The sequence below is a fragment of the Malus sylvestris genome, chromosome 16, assembly GCF_916048215.2.
Source record: "Malus sylvestris chromosome 16, drMalSylv7.2, whole genome shotgun sequence".
NCBI lineage: Eukaryota > Viridiplantae > Streptophyta > Magnoliopsida > Rosales > Rosaceae > Malus > Malus sylvestris.
In genome coordinates this window covers 11766561-11789801 of record NC_062275.1, presented here as the reverse complement: position 1 = coordinate 11789801, position 23241 = coordinate 11766561, and the positions used below count along the sequence as shown (strand labels likewise).

Below are 23241 nucleotides of genomic sequence, written 5' to 3'. Positions count from 1 at the left end.
GAACCCGAATTGGTTGTCCGAAACCCGTGTCTCTTGCCTCAATCTATGCTTAATGACTATCTCCCAGAGCTTCATTGTATGACTCATTAGCTTAATACCCCTATAGTTCATGCAATTTTGTACGTCGCCCTTATTCTTGTAAATAGGCACCAAAGTGCTCTTTCGCCACTCGTTTGGCATCTTCTTCGTTTTTAAAATCCTATTGAAAAGGTCAGTGAGCCATGCTATACCTATCTCTCCCAAGGCTTTCCACACTTCAATCGGTATATCGTCTGGGCCCACTGCTTTTCTATGCTTCATCTTCTTCAAAGCTACAACCACTTCTTCCTTCCTGATTCGACGATAAAAAGAGTAGTTTCTACACTTTTCTGAGTTACTTAACTCCCCTAAAGAAGTACTCATTTCATGTCCTTCATTGAAAAGATTATGAAAATAACCTCTCCATCTGTCTTTGACTGCGTTCTCTGTAGCAAGAACCTTTCCATCCTCATCCTTGATGCACCTCACTTAGTTTAGGTCCCTTGTCTTTTTTTCCCTTGCTCTAGCTAGTTTATAGATATCCAACTCTCATTCTTTGGTATCTAGTCGCTTATACATATCGTCATAAGCCGCTAACTTAGCTTCTCTCACAGCTTTCTTCGCCTCTTGCTTCGCTCTTCTATACTTTTCACCATTTTCATCGGTCATATCCTTGTATAAGGCTTTACAACATTCATTCTTAGCCTTCACCTTTGTTTGTACCTCCTCATTCCACCACCAAGATTCCTTTTGGTGTGGCGCAAAGCCCTTGGACTCTCCTAATACCTCTTTTGCTACTTTTCGGATACAGCTAGCCATGGAATCCCACATTTGGCTAGCTTCCCCCTCTCTATCCCACACACACTGGGTGATTACTTTCTCTTTGAAAATGACTTGTTTTTCTCCTTTTAGATTCCACCATCTAGTCCTTGGGCACTTCCAAGTCTTGTTCTTTTTTTCTCACTCTTTTGATATGTACATCCATCACCAACAAGCGATGTTGATTAGCCAAGCTCTCCCCCGGTATAACTTTGCAATCCTTACAAGTTATACGATCCCCTTTCCTCATTAGAAGAAAATCTATTTGTGTTTTTGACGACCCACTCTTGTAGGTGATCACATATTATTCTCTCTTCTTAAAGAAGGTGTTGGCTAAGAAGAGATCATATGCCATTGCAAAATCCAAGATAGCTTCCCCATCCTCGTTTCTCTCCCCAAAACCATGGCCACCATGAAAACCTCCATAGTTGCATGTCTCCTTGCCCACGTGTCCATTTAAATCTCCTCCTATAAATAACTTCTCCGTCTGAGCAATTCCTTGCACCAAGTCTCCAAGGTCTTCCCAAAATTTCTCCTTCGAACTCGTATTTAACCCTACTTGAGGTGCGTACGCACTAATCACATTGATGAGTTCTTGTCCTATTACAATCTTGATTACCATGATTCTATCTCCTACCCTCTTGGCATCGACAACATCTTGTGTCAAGGTCTTGTCCACGATGATGCCAACACCGTTTCTCGTTCTATTTGTGCCCGAATACCAAAGCTTAAACCCTGAGTTTTCTAGATCTTTTGCCTTAAGACCAACCCACTTAGTTTCTTGTAGGCACATAATATTTATCCTTCTCCTCACCATAACTTCCACTACTTCCATAGATTTTCCCGTTAAGGTTCCTATATTCCACGTTCCTAAACGCATTCTACTCTCTTGAACTCTACCCTTCTGTCCTAGCTTCTTTACCCTCCCCCGTCTAATAGGATCAAAGTACTTCTTTTGTGTGTCCTGTGTAAAGTTGATAGGAGCATATGCTCCCAAACAACTTTGAGTGGAGTCCTTCGAAAAGAAGTTTCTATGGCCCCCTTGCTAATTTAACACTGCATCCGGGTGCCGATGGAGATACAGCGACCCTTGCTCACTTATCACTGTGCTCGGGCCACACAGCGCGCCACTTACGGGTGACGTCCTAGCTTTAGCGCGATTTCGTTCTGGATTCATTTTCATAAGGATTCGACGTAACCGATGAATGCCGGCTGTCGACTACCTGACGCCCTCCCCCTCCTCCTTTATCCGGGCTTGGGACCGGCAATGTAAGATAAACTTACACAGGCGGAGTTTTTTATTTGATTTTAAAATTAAAAAAAAAATTGGAAACAATTGATAACCATTTCGTTTTCAAAATTTTTAAATCTAAAGTGTGTTTGGTAACTACTTTTAACTATTTTAGTTTTCAATTTAAAAAAAATTAAAATATTGGAAACCAAAACCATTTCAGTTTTCAATTTTCGAAAAAACTGAAAACGAAATGTTTATTAAACTGTGCTTGCAATTTTGAAAATTATGAGCCTAATTGTCAGTCAAATAATGTCGCATAATTTGTTGGTTTATGTAATTCTTTGTGTTTGTTTGTTTGCTACCCGACTCGTAAGGGTGGGGCGCTCCTACTAACCCGAGGGGTTTAGGGCGTGTTTAAAGTGACTTCACAATAGTGGTGAACAGAGTTCAACCAACCATGCCTCACTTGACCAAGGCTCCATCACCCATCAATCGCTTTAATACCCTGCTTAGTTACAAGTCTGCGCTACCATGCTCGACTTGGTTCATGTAATTCTCATTCCAATGCTAATGAGATGATTTTCTGACTGACGAAAAAGAATTATAAATAGCACCTTATTTTCCATCCCTGAACTATACAGAACTGAACAATTTAAATTTTAAGAACGAAAACTGGTCGGAACCAACCTAACAGAAAATAACTGATCCACCTTACATTCTCCAGTTATTGTCAATCACTGCTATTATGCTAAAGCAACAGTGGAGTTTAGCAGTAAACCCGCCTCTTATGCGAAAAATATTGTCTACAACTACGAATAAAACAATGCTTCCATATGATAACAATTATGAATACAAGTGTTTCTTCAAGCCATGAACAGAACTAAGAATCCAAGCTACAAAGGCGAAAAATATTTCGGGCCAAGTCGTCCTTGATTCCCTCAAGTTCCTTCTTTTCTCTGGGTGTTGATCTCTTCTTTCTTGTGATATAAAACTTGCTGACACTCCCTATTACAAGCAAATATCTTCAAAATTTATACTCTGAGTATTGAGGAAGATTAGACTGCAACTGGTTCACTTACTGGGCTAGAAACATGAGCTACCTGCCCCACAATAATTTAATAAGGTATCTGGGTGAAAACACACAAGGAAAAAGAACTAGTACAGTTGTGAAGCGTGGTTTAAGAAGTTAACGTCAGCAGCTCACCTTTGCAGACTTGAAAAGTTCGTCTAGGACTTCGGACAAAGTAGGGTGTGCATGGACTGCAAATTTGATTTCCTGCAAGATCAAATGGACGTTAAATATAAGTAAACTGAAGGTTAGGAGTGCAGCGGTATGCACACACATTAGCTTTAAATGGGGAATTACTTGAATGCGTGTCCCCAGTGCTATCGCATTTGATGCCTCATGAATAAGGTCTGCGGCATGTAGCCCAAAGATATGAACTCCAAGAATCTCTCCATTATCTGGTCTGTATATCAACTGCATGAAAACAAAGCAGAAAGAAGATCGTTAATATCCACCGTACATAACAGCCATAAAGAACAATTCATTGACAGCACCAGTAAATATTATTTTCTGTGTAGTTAAAGATTAATTTGAGAGGTCGCACTTGGTGCGATGGCAAGTGCCTTCGCCCATGAGCGGTAGGTCTCGGGTTCGAGACTTGGGAGCAGCCTCTCCATAAAATGGGGGTAAGGCTAGCCGACATTCACCTCTCCCAGACCCTGCGTAAAGTGGGAGCCTTGTGCACTGGGTACGACCTTTTTTAGTTAAAGATTAATTTGAGAAAAAAAAAGGTAGGGAAAAGCACCTTAGCGAGTCCCTCTCCTTCATTTTCTGCTAACGCCTTTGTGTTGGCCTTGAAACTGGTCTTGGCAATACTAACTTCAAATCCCTCCTTTTCAGCTTTCTCCCTTGCTTGAGGCTGAAAATTGTAATTGTTTAGTTAAAACTTCCAATATTTATGAAAACTTCAAGATCTCTAATTAAAAGTGTAACCTCATAAAAACAAAAATATGGCAATTACTCACCTCTGTCAATCCAACCATACTGATTTCTGGATGAGTGAAACATGCTGCAGGAATGCTCAAATGATTGAGCACGTGGTCTCTACCTGTGACTTGCTCAACCACTAAAAAATGGTATTGAAGATGGGTTAAGTTTCTGTGCATGAGAGAGTGAGTGAGAAGGAGATTCAAATGAAATTAGTTAGGTGCACTAACCTGAAATTCCTTGTGCACTGGCTGCATGAGCAAGCATCATCTTGCCATTAGCATCACCAATGCAAAATAGGTGAGGAACCTGATATTCGAAATTCAGGTCAGAAACAACCAATAAGTTGATGAGAGGGTTCATGGTCACAAGAAAATTTGCAACATACCAATTTGCCATTTGCATCTATTACTCGCATCCGCTCATCAACAGGAATAAAGCCACGTTGTGTTGCGACATCAACCTGCACAAAAGTAATGTCAGAAACTATTGCTGCTGCTGTTTTTGCTGAATAATTTTATATATAATCCAGAATTAAATAAATGTTAATCGAGATGTCATACATTCTCCAATCCAAGACCTTGTGTGAATGGGGCTCTTCCAGTTGCAATTAGTGCTGCATCTACCTGGGAGAAGATTAAAGCACAACGGTCTATCACAAACGCCTTGAAAAACCTTTCATACATATGAACCGTAATAGTTATGCCTATACTAATTTTAAGGCAAGCACTCAAGCTACTAAATCATCAATTTGGAAGTCTAAACATGTGCCTGACCACAGAACCACAGCAGGTTAATCTATAAATTTGCAACTTAACAATATACATACGGGAACAGGTTCCTTCACAAGGGTATTATTCAACTAAAAAAGGATGTGGTTGTGTCTATCAGATTCATATGGACCAATCCACTATTGGCAGGATGTTATATCCTTCAGATACATACCATCAGTTCAAACAGATCCAATTATTTACCTCAAGAGTTTCTTTTGGTTCCTTGGTCTTTGCATCAATTAGGTCAATGGTGACTGGTTTCCCATCCTTGGCTGGTGTGATCTATCAGAGACAAAAGAAGGTGAAAAACTGAAACAGAAATCCTGAAAACACTTAATAGAGAAGTCAATCATCAGCTTACCTTGGATGCGAATACCCCAGTTTGATAATCAATCTTCCGTGGATTAATTAGAACCCTCTGGGCTAACTTTCCAATCTCAGGATCAAAACCAGGCATAAGCTGATCTAAAGCTTCAATGAAAGTAACCTACAAAATACTTGGCATTAATCTACAAAGCCTTGTGAGATAAGAACTCCTAGATAGTAAAAAAAAGAGGCTTGAAAAATTAAAATAAATAAAACGTGGGTTTTGAGCTGGTAGACACAAGGAAAGTTACTGATTGACCCATAAAATTAGCAAATTTCACATAGAATTATTGTAAAAATCAGAAGATAAATGAAAATAGAAAGAAAAGGAACTACCTCACTCCCAAGAGCTGTATATACGTCACTGAACTCAAGACCTATGTAACCACTTCCAACAATTGCAATCCACTCTGGAACAAACTCCAATTTGAGTGCATGGTCACTTGTAATTACAGTCTTTCCTGCAGGTCCATTATATAGTCAGTCACAAAGATCCCTTAAGCACGTAAGCAATGTTCTCAAATCAATTATTTTTACATGTCTTCTAAAACCAAAAATGATGTGATCAAACCATTAGATAACAAGAGAAGAAACATATAATTTTTTACCGTCCACTTCAACGCCCTTAGGAACAAAAGGAACAGAGCCGGTGGCAATGATTATATCTTTTGCAGTTACTACTTTGTCAGATGATCCAATTTGCACCTTTTGAGGGCCCTATATTTTTCATAAACATGAGAACCAATGTTAGGATAACTATCAGGATGCCAGCACTTATGTTGTATGAGAGATCTTAAACTTAATTATAGCCATGCTCTAACGAGCTCAACAATGTAACCAAAACAGGCTTCATTTTTTTAACTGGACACAAGAACATTTGTTTGTGTTGTCACCAAATATATTCGAAAGAACGTACTACTTACCAAAATTGTACCAACACCTGTCAGAATGTCCACCCCAAGAGAATTCATAGAATTGGTCAAACTATTACGTATTTTTGTTGCAAGATTATTCGCGTGATCAGCCACTCCCTGTCTGTCATATCCAGCGGCTGAAACCTACCGTAAGTCACAAGAAAGCAGCACCATAAGATACAAATGTTTTCACAAATGACAGTTACTGCAAGTAACCAATTTACTATGATAATTTCTTGCATTTACACGTGAATATACACGTACGTGCAACCGAATTGATATTATAGCACTATGATTTACCTGCAAACCTAAAGCCTTAAGGTGATGTTCATTCTGAAGCTCACGCATCCGACCACTAACTGCCAGAAGAGCTTTAGATGGAACACATCCCCTGTTAACACATGTTCCACCCACCACATCTCCCTCCACGATGGCAGTTTTTAAACCCTGCATTTTTCGGTTGAGGAAAGAAAATAATTAATCCAACTTAAAGGATCATAAGTCCAAGAATTAATTTTTCAAGCAAAAACTAAAAGTTTGTAGGCTTGTAGCTAATGTGTTTCTTGCTATAACATAAAGCATACGCAGATACACTTACGGCATGTACATTTCGGTACCTTAGACCGAATAATTCAACTTAATGTAGAAGAAGCCAGGAAAATAAAAATCAAAGCTTTGTAGCCAGTATACTCTATTAAGCAAAAAGCACAGACGATCGAAGCTTATAGAGTCAAATTTAAGCTAAAACAGCGATCAATCACTGATGATTGAGCTGAATCCAAAGCTCAGGGCCGGAAATTCTCAGCAAAATTTAAAAGGAGTGTGTGGAGAATGTGAGAGTGAGCGTACCTTCTCGACGGCGTGGAGAGCAGCGCCGTGGCCACCGACGCCGGCGCCGATGATGAGCAAGTCGTAGTCGAACGACTTGGGAGGGCTGGCATTGCCGGAGGAGGACGAGGCCGAGATTGTTGCAGAGCGGGAAGGAGCTGAGAGACGGACGCGGTGCGAGTCGGAGTGGGCGAGATGCGAGAATCCCAAGGCCTCGCGGTGGAGGCCGCAGAATCGGAGATTGATAGGCTTGTACGGCGGGAGAGGGAGGGCGGATTGAACGACGTAGTTTGATCTGGGGACGGCGTGGGAGAGGGCGGGCAGAGAGAGGGAGGCCTGCATTTTGGGAATGTGAGAGGAGAGAGAGAGAGAGAGAGAGAGAGAGAGAGGATCTAGAGAGAGAAAATGAAGGAAATGAGAGATGGAGTGTGTTATTATGGGAAGGGAGGAGGCCTCGAATGGTCCGTTGAGTAGTAAAGAGGTAGAAGGATTGACGGAGATATCAAAGTGCGGCGGATGAACTACCTTTCTTTCTGGTTAGTTGGCATGTTTGCTAAAATGCGCACGGAGCCGACTGCGTGTAAACTAGTGTGACGACCGCAGGTGAAAATCTATATTACCTTGGCAAAATTCTCATTCTCAATCAAGTGAAAAGACGATTTTGTTATTTATATGTAATTCATTAAAAATATTTTTTAGTTTATGAACAGTAATGTCATTTTGCGTATACAAAATTTTACTTTATTTCTTTTTCTTCACATGTTATCAAAGCATCTCGCCACAAACCCCTATATTTTACTGCACAAGCCCATGTACAAAAAATTGCTATTACACTGTGGGCTAGTATGAAATTGTGATGATTGACAAGTTACGCATGCAAAGACACTATTTACCATAATCGTCAATTTATTTGGTACATATAAATAGTAGTGTTCTAAAAGTCGGTATAGGCGACACCTAGGCGCTAAACAGTGAAGGGCCGATCCGATTTAGTCCAAATCGTTGATGAAAATCAGGGAGGGTTTAGGCGGCCGCCTAGGCGCTTTCTAGGCGTTCTAGGCGATTTAGGCGGTGGTAAGCAGCCAGTCTAGGAGGTTTATGATTTTGAAATCTCGCCATCAATTTTGCACTTTTGCCGTGAATTGCAGGCTTTCTTCATCCATTCGCATTCACATCTCTCACAATCACTGCATCTCCTAGACTTGCATCTCGTCGCAAATGCACTACATCTCTACACCGTCTCGCGTCGCATCTCTCACGATCTCATCGCACCTGGTTTGCAGCTTCAGAAGGAGAACAAGAGGCAGTGGGTTCACTTACGTTTCTGTTTTTATCAAAGAGGTGTTCATTTCAAGGAGTCACCACTCACTGAGTTAATGAGTCAGTTACCAATGTCAACGCGTTTTCATATTAAATTGTTTCTCTACGGTTCCTTTAACCCATACAACCGTTTTTAAAAATAAAATATTAATTGTATTCTTTTTAGTCCTAGCCGCCTAAGCACTAGGCCCCTTTTACCCGTCCGACTAGCGCCTAACGTTTTTTAGAACCTTGATAAATAGCTAAATCAATCCTAAATATCAAGCAAAACGATAATTTAAAGCCAAAATATGATTGTGTTGAACTTTGAAGTTTTAGTTAGGTTATGTAGTTTCAATTTTCACAATATACTTATGTAGTTGCAAATTGTTTGCAAAGGATGATCACTTAAGAAAAGAAAAGAAAAAACATACCCTTTTCATTTTCAAAAGAAACCCTAGATCCGAGTCATCGACCTAGCTTGGGATGGGCATCAACCTTTTTCCATCTTTTCCTATCCTTCGTTCCTTCCCCACTATTCTCTTACCATTTTTCACTAGTGTCCAGTGATGCCTAGCGTTCTCTCTCTTTTTCCTGCCATTTTACAATAAACTTCTTAGACTTTGTTGGAGCATTCTTCCTCAATCCAGACTATGTCCTATGAGTTTGGAATTGACTCATGATTTTGGATATGATTTATAGTTGTGGTGGTTTCAAATTTACTTTTAATGGCTTGTTTTTCATGGTAATTGTGTGCAGCTGATAGTGACTAAGTTGCCTTACTTGGCCAAATTTATGGTGGCTCCTCCTACCGTGGCTATATCTTACTATAAACGTATAATCTTACTGAGGAGATTCGATGATTGATGCTTTCGTTCTCATAGCAGGTTTTTTTTTTATTGAGTAAAGTGTAGCAATGATCTTTCAACTTTAATCAAATTGGAGCAATAGTTCCTCAATTAAAAATCAATTATCATTGGTCCCTCAACTTAATAAAATGTGTAGTTATGATCATTTTTGTCAACTTCGTCATGATTTTGTCAAAATGAGTTATGTTGGAATGACCATTGCTACAATTAGGGTCCCTCAACTCATCAAAACGTGTAGCTATGGTTGTTTTTTTTGTCAACTTCATCAGAATTTTGTCAAAATGAGTTATGTTGGAATGATCATTGTTACAATTGGGTTACAGTTGAGAAACCATTGCTCCAATTGGGTTAAAGTTGAGGGACCGTTTCTCCAGTTAGATTAAAGTTAAGGGACCAATGGTAATGAATTTTTAGTTAAGGGACCATAACTGCACATTTTGATGAGTTGTGGGACCGATGGAAATGAATTTTTAGTTAAGGGATCATTGCTCAAATTGAGTTAAAGTTAAGAAATCATTGGTTCATTGCTACATTTTACTCTTTTTTATTCGTTTTGTTTTGTTTTGTCATACTTAGTGGGTTTATGTTGTATTGTTTCAACGAGTTGTTTGTGGCTTCGTTATTTTTCTAATGACTTTTGTGTGCCCCGGTGTTAGATCTATTGTGTTTGCCGTCTTTGCAGTAGATCTATATTGGTACTCATGTTCTTGTTGTGATAGTCATTCCTTATTTGCGAATTTGTGCGAATTTTTTATGATGAAAATATTGAACATTGAGGAAGAATATACACATCTGACACATTCTTGTATATATTCGTTATTATCAATGAAGTTTTCTTTATTTCAAAGAAAAAAAGAATAATCATTTATTTTTGTCAAAATTTTCACGAAATTAACATGTGAATGATACATGTGATGATAAATTTAACTTTTTGAATGTGTAAAACTGTCATGTGTGCCTCTCACTTGCTGAATTCATTGATAAAGCTGACATACTTACTGTATGTCATTTAATTACAAAGTTGAATTGCAAACTACAAGGACAAAAGTAGGACTTTCCTCAAACTATAGAGCATCTCCACCAGTTGGTGAAGGCAAGGGCAAAGGCAACAATGTTGCCCTTCAACTCAAAAACCCCTCTCTAGTAGTCCAATAAACCAAAGGCAAGTGATGGGCTCACCACTGCCAGCCCAAATGCTTAGCCTTCTCAAGTTTGGCCTATTGCCTTCGGGTAAGGTGACGTAAGCACACATTTTAAATCAATTTGAAAATCAACAGCCAACAATTAATCCAACATCCAAATATTTAAACAAAATTAACAAAAATAAGAAACAAAATCAGGAAAATGAAAAAGAAAAAAAAATTAAGAATAAGAATATATTTGTTATATTATTGTTCTATATATACCCAACCATCTTCTTTATTTCTCCATCACAACTCAATATTCATTTTTACTACAATCTTCTAGCTCGAATGCTATTAAGAATACGATTATTTCAATCTCTTAGCTGGCTATATTATTAAGGGAGTTTTTCGTTTTTTTAAAGTTAATTATGTTGTTGTAATGCTATGTTTTTGAAATAATTTTTTAGAATTAAACAATCATTTTATTTTCAAAGCATAAAAAAACATTTGTGAATAGTAGTTACCCTTGTTCGTGCCCTTTTCAAACATGTGAAGGTGTCCAAAGGCAAGCACTACTCAAAGTGAATAGCAAACAACTTACATGCCTTTACCTTTGCCTTCCACCAACCGGTGGAAATGATGTAAGAATAAAAATAACATAGTTGACCTTGAAACTATGTACCAAGAGAGCTTTGCCCATTGATAAATGTTTCCATAATATGTGATGATATTTGATTAAACGGGTCTTAACTAGTACAACATAAATAACTTACTGAGTTAATTTGCCACCTTTAATTACCCTCCAGGAAATAAAATAACAATTAAAAATTTATTTAAATACATTATAGAATCCTAATATAATTTATACAATCACACGCTGACAAAAAAAAAAACTTTTTTAGTTCATTTGTTGTTAAAATTATAAAGAAATATTTCTGAAAATTGCAAACTCTAGGTTCACTCATTTTCCCAACCCGACCGTTCAATCATTGGTTCAATTAACAAAGCCACGTCACATGTCAAGTAGATTTTAGATTTCCGAAGCATACAAGACTAATCCTACATCATTGGTTGCACAGAGTTTGCTGCCTCCCGCACGGCTGTCCTTCGGCGACCGGATGGAGTTACCGCGTCCCGTCACAGCTACTTTCCCAGAAGATCCACGTGTCGCATAACTCATCAACCAATCACAAGCGAACGCTTGCATGCTTCAGAAACAGGCAGGGAAGGGACCCGCATTTGAGGGCAGAGCAACACGTGTACACCAAGTACCAACTCCCTCGTGATACCATCGCGAAAAGAAAGCGCGTGGAAAATATAGGACTCTGTGGTCTATGGATCCCCCGTAATTTCACTCGAAATCCAGGGGCATAACGGGGAGACCATAAACAACATGCGTAATTGTATTCCCACTTTGCTTCTCTTGTCGAAGGGGAAGCTCGGGGCTTTCGACACTTGCGCATAAAAGAATAAAAAGCGGAGAGAGAGAGAGAGAGAGGGAGTGAGCGCTGGAGAGAGAGAGAGTGCGAGAAAATTCGGAGGTTCACACTGCTGCGTTAATGGCGGTTAGGGTTTTCTACTGATCACCGGGAACCCTAATCACCTCCTTCTATCCCCCAATCTTTTTTCCCCGCCCTCAAAACCCTAATTTAACATTTTTTTATCCTATCATCCTGTTCTATACAGTCTCCAATCCAATTACTCAAGTTTAGCTCCGAATTCGAATCGCAGACTGAGGAGCTACGATGGGCGCGCCAGATAAAGCGCCGGTCAATTCCAATTCGATGCAGGTGAGTTCGCTTTTTCTGTAATATTAGGAAGCTCGATACTTTGACCTAGAATCGCAGTGAGTAATGGTTTCTTTGTTATTTGCGAGTTTTGAAGTTTGAGCTTGATTTTATTCACTCCCAATTGTATATTTTGGGTTGCTTTCTGCGTAATTTTGTTGGCTTCAATTTCATTTGGGGCGGACTGGCTATATTCATTTGGGAATGTTAGCATCTCGATTGCTATTCTGTTAGGGTTTCGGTGTAAAATTTAATATTGCTTGTGTTCTTTGAGGTTTTTAAAGTGTCGTGCCTTTTGAATTAGCTGGTTGGAGCTCTAAGAGCTGTTGCATTGTGTGTGACACCAAGAGAGTTAGTAAACAGGCTTACTTTCTTAGCATAATTTGTTTCAATTCTATTAATACTAAGGACACTGTTCTTCACTGCAAAGGCGAATAACCACTGTTTGGGTGGTGTGGGGTAAATTAGCATAAATATCTTTTGATTATTTGAGGAAAGCTATGTTGTTAGTGTGCAAAAAGGTACAGCTTTGGGTTGAAGGATGTGATAGAATTTATCTTTTTAATCGGGAGTTGTTAAAGCTAGGAGTCTCCATGTTTGATACTACTTTTTTTTTAAGTTGGAGGAGGATGAGTTAGTTTATTTGTCACCGGAAGCAGTTTAATTGTTAAAGCTTGGAGTCTCCATGGTCTGAGCGTTGCATTTGAAATCTTCTGTTGTACACTGCTTGTTTGAGCTCCATGCAAAGTTTTTATTCCTAAGCTAGTTACGTTCTGGACTTTGAAAGGTGGGTTACGTTCTGGACTTTGAAAGGTGGGCACCGATTTAATTTGGTGGTGGTGTTTTGAATTTTGCTGTTGTCTCCATATTGACAACAGCAGATTTTGGAGGATTGTTGTCCTTTTGTTTCTGCTGAAGTATTGTTCTTCCTTAGAAAATTTCCTCATACGGCGACAGGTTGCTGACGAGTGATTTTACAACCTTTCTATGACGTTTGTTATTTTATTTTTATTTGGTGACCATGACATCATCTATTTCGTTGTGCTAGATTAGTGTCTTTTGGACCATTATAATTCCCGTAATTAAGTCTTTTTTTTTTAGTTGAATGATGTAAAATGACATGATTAAATGTGCTCTCCCTAGCATTTTCCTAATCTTAGACAATTACATTGAATAAGTGACACTATTGCGATACTGTTGAAATTTAATGCCTTAACCTAACCCTATTTATCATGTTAAGAAAAATGGAAAGTTGGATCTTCAATTCAATTTGAAGTTTATGGTAACTTTTCTACCTTAACCTCTAACTTTATTTGTTTCTGCTTTACTCTCACTTTTTTTTTTTAATTTTTATTTTTGTATGTGTTCACAAGCTTTAGAATTTCGCACATGCATACAAACTCTTGACTTTGGTAATTATCTCTTTATGGTATTGCATTTAGACTTTTGCTTATTTATGTGCCAAGAACCAACACAATATGGGCATGTTTTCTTGGAAAATCTTTATGACATGACATAGCGTGATGCAAATAAATCTAAAACTTAGATGGCAACCAATTTCATTAAAGCATGCAAATAACTTCATGGAAACACTACATCTAATAAAATTCAAATCTAACAATCAAAATATAGAAAATGATCCTCCTAAGACAATAAATACCTTTACTGTGCTAAGTGCTGCTATATGCTCATCGTCTTCATTGTCATTGTGGTCATTCTGGAAAATCATCAAAGTGTACAATTCTTGTTCAGCCTTTTTGGTGAAGTTGTGGGTGGAGAGAAAATGTTGACACGCCACATGATGTATCTATGGAATGCTAGTGTCATGTAGGTGTGTCTGACATGTAGTTTATTCTACCAATCATATAGCTCCTGGCGTTATACTGTTTCTTCAGTGTTAATCTGATCATAAGACCGTCTTGATAATTGATTTGGTGTTAGGAGAGTTTTTCTTTACCTATCAATTTCAGAGATAGTCCATAATGCTTGCACTATATAAACACGATATTTCCATTAGAGAACTAGTATGTGCTGGGTTTAATATCGACACAGTGCTATTATTTTTAGTTTTTTTTTTTCTTTTCTTTCTCTAATGAAGAATATCAAATGTGAGCAGAGAGGTTTTGTGTTCAACTCGGTGTCATAGAGCCTTATGGTATATTACATTGCTTGTGTAGCTTATTTGCACGATTTGCTATGTTAATGCCTGTGATAATTTATTATGTGTTGATCAATGTGTTCACTTGTTACGAGGATCTCTAATGTTGAATGTGAACATGTTACTATACTCACATCTTTGCTTGGCATAATAGTCTACTACCTGTTTTTGCCTTTTCTTTTCCTATTAAATTGCGTTTACAATTATGAAGCCATTTCTTTTCCCTTCTAATATTAGTATCGAAGAAAGTTAACGTCCATAACTTTTAAGAATTCAAAAATATCTATCTGCTTCTTGGCCATCTTGTAGTTTAAATTTGAATTAATGATGTTGGTATATAGCATGTAGTTGAAGTTGTTGGTCTAATTTTTCTTTTATCTCAGCGTGTAAAGGTTTACCGTCTGAGTGAGGAAGGAAAATGGGATGATCAGGGAACTGGTCATGTCACAGTTGACTACATGGAGGTGTGTTAGTCTCATTGATTTGTTAATGTGATAGAGACTAAATTTTTGAGAAATTAGTTGTTTGGAGTCAAATTATCTTAGAAATGATTTCTAAAATTGCCCTGCACTTTGATTGAATGCAACTGTGGTAAAACAGCGTTCAGAAGAGCTGGGTTTGTTTGTTATTGATGAAGAAGACAATGAGACATTACTTCTGCATCGAATCAGCTCGGATGACATTTACAGAAAGCAAGAAGGTATTTTAAGTTTAAGTGACATAGTATTGCTTTGCTATTATATGGTATTCTCGTGTGGCTAGGATTGATACTAAATTATGGTGTTTGGGTCATTTCTTGTCAAGATACAATTATCTCGTGGAGGGATCCAGAATATTCTACTGAATTAGCTCTCAGCTTTCAGGAGCCAACAGGCTGCTCTTACATATGGTAACTACCTAATTTTTGCCCTTTGTTGTTCCTGATAACATGGCTGTTACTAATTATTTTGCTTGATCTATTCAGGGACCACATATGCAGCGTGCAAAGGAATATACATTTTAATTCTCTTAACAGTAAGTGTTTGCAATATGATTCAAAATGTACTCCCTCTCTGTTCTTTGCATTTTAGATATCCGACTGCTGTAACCCTCTTCTTAGTGAACCCTTATTGTGTTTTCTCTCTATTTTTCAATTAAAAGTGCATGCAAATAATTTCCTTGATGAAATATTTATCTGCCATGAAGCATTGATTTCAGAAAATTTACTAGTGTAATAAGAATTGCTTATTTTTGGAAGTGGAACCCTACAAAGTTTCATGCAATCTCTACATTATAAGACTACAAATCTGCTTGTGAAAACAAGATATTAACACATGAATGCACGATAAAGCTGTTAAAGGTACCTAAATGCCTGAAGAAAGAATTTGTCCATCAATTTCTGGCCATTCTGGGTTAAGTCAATAGCGCATTTGTTCAATTAATATTTCCACTTTTCTGTGTGAAGAGTGTTTTGATAACAATATGGCTTTTCTTATCTACGATTACAGTGTTTATATCTGTTGTATGAGAAAGAGTGAAATTGTTTCAAGTAATACGAATAAAAATGAAATTTGGGTAATTTAAATAGGGAACTGTTATTAGCACTCCAAAAATCTCATTCTACACTCCTCACGTGTATTTTTCTTTCTAATTGTAGAATTTGCAGTGCCAAATGAGATTTTAGGAGTGCTAATAACAATTCCCTTTAAATAATGTTCATGTATACACAGAAAACTTGAAGCGTCTTGAAGAAAATGAGGAAAATATATGTAGGGACCCACCCTCATGGTTTCTATATTCAAATTTTTGTTGTTTATTATTGGTTACATTGTGCTTGTGTATTCTTAATTTTTTTTATATTTGAAAGTCAGTGACATGAATTGTTGATCTTTTTCGATATCTGTAGATGAGACATTTCACAATGCAAACAGTGAGTTGAGGGAGCTCCCTACGGTTGAGCTATCCACGCTTCCTTTAATCCTTAAGGTGGTTTAGTTATTTTGCATCTCATATGCTAATTTTATCTTTCTTGCTTTTCACATTTTTCGTTTAATTTTCGAGATATTGTTTTTTATCAAACTTGCAAAGTGATGGCAATCATGTGGATTTTGTCTTGCAGACTGTTGCTGAGAGTGGCATTGCTGACCAGATGCGATTGACAGAATTGATATTGAATGATGTAAGCTATGTATAACCTTGTGAATCTCTGAAGAAATGTGCAGTGGATTATTTGGCATTGTTCTCTCATTTTTATATAAAAAAATTCAATTGCTGCAGTAGGTCGAAACATGTTATCCTAATCATAAAAGTTGTTATTACTTTAACCTTCATCAACACCATTTTGGTTCATATATATACTATATTGCTTTTTCCTAATGAGTCTTTTAATCTTAACTCAGCAAGAGTTTTTTCGGAAGCTCATGGGCCTATTTAGAATCTGTGAAGACTTGGAAAATGTTGACAGTCTTCACATGATATACAAAATAGTAAGGGGGATCAGTAAGTATTCCTTTTTGGTATTTCACCCTCAGAATCTGCCAAATAAATGCATGTCTATCTTCTTTATTTTTTGGTCAAAGCATGTCTATCTTTTTAATATTGAGTGATATGTTGTTTTATACCTGCAGTTCTCCTGAATAGTCCTCAGATCTTTGAGAAAATATTCGGTGATGATTTAATCATGGATATCATCGGTTCCCTTGAGTGTGAGTTCTGTAATTGGTTTGTGTTCTTTCATATAACCTTCTGTTCTCGGAATTTGATTTAGTTGTAGCCTGGTAATTTGATTCTTAATTCATTATGATTCAGTAGTATGTTGATATTGATGTTGAATCTTGGTTTGCAGATGACCCTGAAGTACCTAATGTCCAACACCATCGTAACTTTTTGAAAGAACATGTTGTTTTTAAGGAGGTAATAATTTTTATGCTATTGGGATTTGGGGCTAAGGACTAGGGATGATGGATAGCATCTTAATTTATATGGGAGTTGGTTTTTTCTTCCCTGTGAATCTGGATTGATAATTTCATTTTGCACAGGCCATACCGATTAAAGATGCTATGGTGTTGTCAAAGATACACCAGACGTATAAAGTTGGATATTTAAAGGTTTGCCTGTTTTCTGTTTAACTTTTTTGTTTTTCGTACTTCTTTAGTTGCAATTCTTACTTTCTACTACTTTCAGGACGTTGTTTTGGCTAGAGTATTGGATGAGGCCACGGTTGCAAATCTGAATTCCATTATTCATGCAAACAACGCTATTGTAAGATTTTATAAGTCATTCTTTAAAACTTGTTGGCTTTACGTTATATTAATTTTAATGTTTCTATTTGTTGTAGGTTGTTTCTTTGCTAAAGGATGACAGTACCTTTATTCAAGAATTGTTTGCTAGGCTACGGTTGCCATCCACCTCCGCAGAATCTAAAAAGAACTTGGTAATTTGATTTCCATAAGCGCTCTTTCATTGTATTTCTGACTTCTGAGGCATGATATTGGTGCACTGCAGTCCCCAAAGGGAGATTTCTTGAATATGTAATTAGATTTTTAGATCGTGTAATTTCTCTCTTTTGATTTTCTTTTCCCTCCAATTTATTTAGAAATACTGATTAATGTCTCTAACATTGATAAAAAGTCTTATGTGGTTATTTTCCTAATGTTGGCACCTGTAACTTTACCGCATTTTTGTATGACCATGGTAATAATAGGGACCTTAGAATGTGTGGCTGCATTTCTCTGGTTAGTTTTGAGGATGTCACTCAGAATTGATTGTGCTTATCATTCCCTTTGCATTGTAGGTATATTTCTTGCACGAGTTTTGTAGTTTAAGCAAAAGCCTGCAGATGGTCCAGCAGCTTCGGCTATTTAGGTAAAAAAATCCTGAAGTTACATTTGTTTACCCGCTATTATGTTTTGTAACTTTCTATTGCCTTTTTAAATTTTTGTTGCTTACGTTATGGTGGTTAGCTAAAAATATTTTCTTTTAATGTCTTTGTTTTAAAGTGTGAAATGCTGAATATCTGTAGGGATCTCATGAATGAAGGAATCTTTGACATTGTAACTGATGCGTTGCAGAGTCAAGACAAAAAGCTTGTATTAACTGGGTAATCAGACGTTTATGAATCTGTCGTCTGTATTTAGTTTGCTGCTTCTCACTCAGTTTTTTTCCTTGTGTCATAATCCTAACAGTTGGTGATTATAATGGATGCAGGACAGATATCCTCAATCTTTTCATGAATCAGGATCCAAACCTTCTGCGTTCATATGTTGTTCGTCTGGAAGGAACTCCACTTTTAGGACTCTTGGTATGAACTTTTCCAAATTAGTGTTTGTCCTTGAATGGACATGTGCACCTGGAAATCACCTTCACCTGTGTTAGTTGAGCTTCAAAGAACTCTTATAGTGAATTATTCAATTTCAATGTCGTATAGATGACCTGATTGTGGCCTGTGAGGTGAAAATTATAATCAACTACAATATGTATGGTTATGCTTAATAACAGAAGGAGAAAACCACCTAATTAGGCAAGCAACAGGTTATACTTGTGATTGCTTTGGGGATTGCCTATATTTGTATTAAAAATTTAGGAACTGATGTTAGGTGAAACAGACATGGCAAGTGTATCTAAAAGGAGTCTAGTTGTCTTCCCACACTCGTAATATGTACAATCTGATGTCTGCATTTAAGCATTTGGTGTGGAAAAGACATTGACGCTCTTTGGCTGCTTCCTGTTTAGTTGACAACACCGGTCCCCGTCACTTGAAATTTTTAGATTCTGATGCAAGTGTTTAGATTCTCTCTGTCAATACTCAATATTAATATTTAATTGTCTACACAGGTTAAAGGAATGATTACAGATTTCGGAGAGGACATGCATTGCCAGTTTCTTGAAATTCTTCGTAGTCTACTAGATTCTTACACATTGTCAGGAGCTCAGGTATCTACTATAGATATTTGTTTGCTAAATGAATTATTACTGTCACTCTTCGTATAACTCACCTATAGTTTCCCTTAAATTTAAAATATTTTTGTGGATATCATCTTTCTTCTCCTCTCTTGTCCAATAGTAATAGTATATATACTATTTTTCATTCTTGAACTGCAACGGCTCTCACAGTTATGTACCACTGGCACTACACCATTAACTTCACCAGTAGGTCCACTTAGGTTAGAGGGGCATAACATATATGTACTTATGTATGTAAATTTTTATGTATCTCTCTTTGTACTTGTGTTCAAATACGTACATGTAATATTTACTTCGGAAGTTGTTAGTGCTCATGTTGACACCATTTGTTGGATATTAATTGCCTTCTTTTCTCTTTTAGGAGCTTTCGTTATGAGCTTTTTTTTATATTCATTAACTCTTAAATAATCATCTTCCCTTGCATATTATACGCATAATTTTAATACTTATGGAGATATCAGAAGAATAACAAGGGGCTTTATGCCTTAGGTTATTGAACCATCATATTGGAGATTACCTTTACTAGGATCTTCATCAACAACAACAACAAAGCCTTAGCCCACTAAGTGGGGTCTGCTGTATGAATCCTAGAAGTTAGAACGCCACTGCGCTCTGTTTTGTGCCATGTTTTCTGTTACCTCCAAGTACTCCATGCCTTTTCTTAAAGCCTCTTTCCAAGTCTTCCAAGGTCTTCCTTTACCCTGTTTGCCTTGAGCCTCTTTCTAGTATCATCACAAGTGGAGTAATTCATTCTATGCTTCTAGGGTTATGGTTAATTGTAGATTTCATATGTTTGATTGCTTTTTTATCATTTACTTGGGCCAGGTCATTGCTTTTTCCTTTTCATTTTAATGATTTTTCACCCTTTTTTATTCAAGTTACTTGTCATGACCAGTTTTGTTCTAGTCCATCTCATAATTCTTTGGATTGTTCTTTCATGTAGAATATGATGAATTTTTTGGATTATCACAAATTCAGAACTTTCATATATAAAGCTTTGTATGGACTTTGCAATACGGTTTATTTCTGCGGGTGTAACAATTTGAATGTTGGTTTGTAGTTTATTATGTTTCTGCTGAATTGTTGGAAAATCATGTCGGTAAAACTTGCATGTAAGAAAAAAAAAATTCAAATGCCTCATTTTCATACTGGTACTACACGACTTGGTTATTGAGTCTTTTATCTTGTTTGATTTGCTACAGAGAGATGCAATTATCGAGATATTCTATGAGAAGCATCTGGGGCAGTTGATTGATGTTATAACAGCGTCATGTCCTTTGGAAGGCAATGGTCAATCAACTGATAGATCTTCCATCTCTGGTGGAAGGGTTGAAAGTCAGAGTGTCGCGAAGCCTGAAATATTATCAAATATATGCGAATTGCTTTGCTTTTGTGTACTTCACCATCCATTCAGAATAAAGTAATATTTTGGATCCTTTGTACAATTTTCATAAATGGATTTTTCTGCTGCTGACCTTTGACATTGGAATGTTTGCCTTTTTTTTTCATTTGTAGGTGCAACTTTCTGCTTAATAATGTGATGGATAAAGTTTTGTTGGTTACAAAAAGAAGGGAAAAGTATCTGGTTGTTGCTGCAGTTCGATTTGTTCGCACTATTCTTTCACGTCATGTGAGTTTATGTTGATTGTTAAAAAAGTTCTGCAAAAAGTTGTTTAAAAGGTTCTATTTGTCCTTCAGCTCAGCTAAAATTTCAAATAGACCGAAATGATCTGGAGGGTGATCAGTTTTGTTGTCTTGGACCCATTATCTATAGCAGAAACTTCAAAAAAATTTTGCATGTAAATGTAAAGTACATTATGCCTTGTGCTTCAACAAAAGTGAAGTTAAGACGAGAGAATTGCCATGCAAGACTAGAAGTCAATGCATTGTAATGGTATATATTGTTCTGATTTGAGCATAGTGGACTCATATGAGAATTTCTTATCAGTATGATGGTAGTGGGGATTCTGGATAAAAAGAATGTTACATTTCAAAAACGTTCTTGGTTCTGCACAATTTTTTCAGCTTCCACAGTACATATAAGAGTGTTTATTATTATCTTTGTGCCCTGTTGTACATTTAGTCTCTCTCTATCTCTCTTTATGTCTCTCTACCTGCTCTGATATGTTAAGTATGCTTTATTTCTTTTCTTTTTGGCCTAAGTTGTTCATGTAACAATTGGGTAATGCATGATTCTGCAGGATGAGCATCTGGTAAATCATATTGTTAAGAACAACCTTCTCAAGCCAATTGTCGATGCATTTGTTTATAATGGAAATCGATATAACCTGCTGAACTCGGCTGTTTTAGAACTTTTTGAGTTCATCCGCAAGGTGCCACTCTCTTTTAGACTTAGAATCTGGAGCTAAAGTACGTCTTGAAGGTATCATCTTATCTGTTTTTTTCTTTTCTTTTTCCAGGAAAACTTGAAGTCTTTGGTTAAATACTTGGTTGATTCATTCTGGGATCAGTTGGTCAGATTTGAGAATTTTGCATCTGTTCACTCCCTCAAAGTAAAATATGAGCAGGTACTATGCTCCGTCTATACTTTCTCCACTCCTAAATTTAGATCTTTTGTATTTGACAAGCGCTTTTGCAGTGCCTAGAACATTTTGGAACCAAAGGCACCGCTAATGTGTCAGACCCTAGAAAACGAAATGATGAGCGAGCTTTGGAGAAAGAAGAAGAAGAATATTTCAATGAGGACAGGTATTTTTTTATTGTTGGATGTTTATTGTGTATTGACAGTGTTTTTTCCCGCTATCTTGTTACCCATAGCCACTGAACATGGAACTTGGTAATCAGTGATGAAGAAGATACAGCATCTGCATCAATGCCAAATACCCAAAAAGTACAGGCTCAACCTCAACCTGTTTTATCCAATGGAGTTGCTGCAAGTTATCCACCATCCAGGTAGTACACTGTTCTAGTGTAGATTTATCAGAGTGCATTTTCAGAATTTGGCTATATGGCCCATATGTTCATCTTGATTATTGTAGTCCAAGGTCTGTCGGGCTGGTAGATTATGATGATGATGAGGATGACGAAGACTACAAGCCACCGCCCAGGAAACATCCTGAACCTTCTGATGAAGATGAAGGAACAATGGAGTCCCTTAGGTTGAAGCGGAAATTGGCTTCTAAGGATAGGGAGACTGAGCTAGCAAAGAGGCAACGGTTGGGTAAAAACTCCAAGCCAAAAGAAAGTGTGTTTGCTGCTTTGTGTACAACTCTAAGCCAGGCAGTGCTACCTAATAAGAAAATTGCAAGCAGCATCAATACAACTCGCACGGCTGACGGAGTCAACAACTCACGCGAAGGGAAAAATCAAGAGAATGATGACCGTGCTGTTTCTAAAAACTGTTCTGAAAACAGCAATTCAGATGATGCAGATAATAGGGAAAATGAGCCTACTACTTCTAGAGGCTGCTCGGATCACTTGCATGGCACTTCGGAGAATAGACAGTTGGGTGGAGAGGACTGCGCGTTGATACCACCAAAATCTTCACCGGAAATGGCGGTAAATGGGTCGTAAGTTATATTTAGCCAATGGGGTTACTACTACGTGTTCTTTATGCAAACTGTGAATGCGTGCTTGGTGCCAGAAAGCGGTGCCAGCCCGCAGATGAACATACTTTTGGAAGAGAGCAAGCGAACCGACATAGAAGAAAGAGAGGATGAATTTGGTCTATGGCCTCCATCGACAATGGTAGGAGCGAATACTGTATAGTGCCATTGCGACGCGGAGAAAAAAAAAAGGCAACAAAGGAAGTCATCCATGTGGGGGTACTGTCATCAACTCTTCACTTGGCCTTATTGGGGCTTTGAAGTACTTTGGTGTTTTTGTAAAACATTCATCAGCATTGATTCTCTATATCCAAGTTTTGTGCTTTCTTTAATTTGTTCCTCTGTGTTTTCTTTTCTTTGTTTTTTTAATGCTAAAAGTACTTTTGTGGTGGGGGTGTGCTGTGGGTTGGTCGTAATCGAGAGAGGGAGTGAGCTTGAGTTTTTTAGAGGCCATTTTTTCCCTTAAAAATGTAGTAGGGTTTTGGGTGAGGGAGCGAAATTTTCGTTTTGTAGCTCACTGTAAATCAGTTTCGAGTTTAATTATCCAAGGCA

The 23241-nt window shown here is 37.5% G+C and overlaps 2 protein-coding genes and 1 pseudogene across 3 annotated transcripts; 1 reads left to right on the top strand and 2 right to left on the bottom strand.

The window, feature by feature from the left end:
• Window positions 1–756: 756 nt before the first annotated feature.
• Window positions 757–2604, bottom strand: LOC126609114 (uncharacterized; annotated as a pseudogene).
• Window positions 2605–2728: 124 nt separating this feature from the next.
• LOC126608458 (dihydrolipoyl dehydrogenase 2, chloroplastic-like) lies at window positions 2729–7509 on the bottom strand. 2 transcript variants are annotated; one of them, XM_050276333.1, is made up of 15 exons: window positions 6967–7509; window positions 6418–6564; window positions 6127–6261; window positions 5812–5920; window positions 5540–5664; window positions 5199–5324; window positions 5039–5119; window positions 4628–4690; window positions 4453–4527; window positions 4295–4373; window positions 4103–4203; window positions 3883–3996; window positions 3438–3551; window positions 3276–3347; window positions 2729–3076 (listed from the first exon to the last, which is right to left on the bottom strand). In XM_050276333.1, the coding sequence occupies exons 1-15, from the start codon at window positions 7285–7287 to the stop codon at window positions 2915–2917; spliced, it is 1824 nt and encodes a 607-aa protein (XP_050132290.1). In that variant the 5' UTR covers window positions 7288–7509; the 3' UTR covers window positions 2729–2914. The 2 variants fall into 2 exon arrangements, with proteins under 2 accessions (XP_050132290.1, XP_050132291.1); XM_050276334.1 differs by having other exon boundaries at window positions 2729–3171; window positions 6967–7507.
• Window positions 7510–11670: 4161 nt separating this feature from the next.
• LOC126608457 (uncharacterized) lies at window positions 11671–23021 on the top strand. The gene is made up of 24 exons (XM_050276332.1): window positions 11671–12027; window positions 14566–14646; window positions 14783–14882; window positions 14987–15071; window positions 15147–15196; window positions 16068–16147; window positions 16281–16340; window positions 16561–16660; window positions 16789–16866; window positions 17007–17074; window positions 17200–17268; window positions 17345–17422; window positions 17499–17594; window positions 17955–18025; window positions 18183–18260; window positions 18368–18461; window positions 18995–19093; window positions 20326–20543; window positions 20639–20753; window positions 21325–21456; window positions 21544–21651; window positions 21723–21832; window positions 21929–22036; window positions 22123–23021. Exons 1-24 carry the CDS (start codon window positions 11983–11985, stop codon window positions 22655–22657), a joined length of 2658 nt encoding a protein of 885 aa, XP_050132289.1. The 5' UTR covers window positions 11671–11982; the 3' UTR covers window positions 22658–23021.
• The last annotated feature ends 220 nt before the right edge of the window (window positions 23022–23241 follow it).

What these genes read in the sequence shown, in the direction of transcription:
- LOC126608458 (XM_050276333.1), bottom strand. Translation starts at nt 7,287, where the DNA reads ATGCAGGCCTCCCTCTCTCTGCCCGCCCTCTCCCACGCCGTCCCCAGA. An exon ending in CTCTCCACGCCGTCGAGAAG is followed by an intron (nt 6,565 to 6,966) that starts GTACGCTCACTC and finishes CGAAAAATGCAG; the next exon opens with GGTTTAAAAACTGCCATCGT. An exon ending in AACTTTTCAAGTCTGCAAAG is followed by an intron (nt 3,077 to 3,275) that starts GTGAGCTGCTGA and finishes TGCTTGTAATAG; the next exon opens with GGAGTGTCAGCAAGTTTTAT.
- LOC126608457 (XM_050276332.1), top strand. Translation starts at nt 11,983, where the DNA reads ATGGGCGCGCCAGATAAAGCGCCGGTCAATTCCAATTCGATGCAG. An exon ending in ATAAAGTTGGATATTTAAAG is followed by an intron (nt 17,269 to 17,344) that starts GTTTGCCTGTTT and finishes TACTACTTTCAG; the next exon opens with GACGTTGTTTTGGCTAGAGT. An exon ending in TTTTTGAGTTCATCCGCAAG is followed by an intron (nt 21,457 to 21,543) that starts GTGCCACTCTCT and finishes TTCTTTTTCCAG; the next exon opens with GAAAACTTGAAGTCTTTGGT.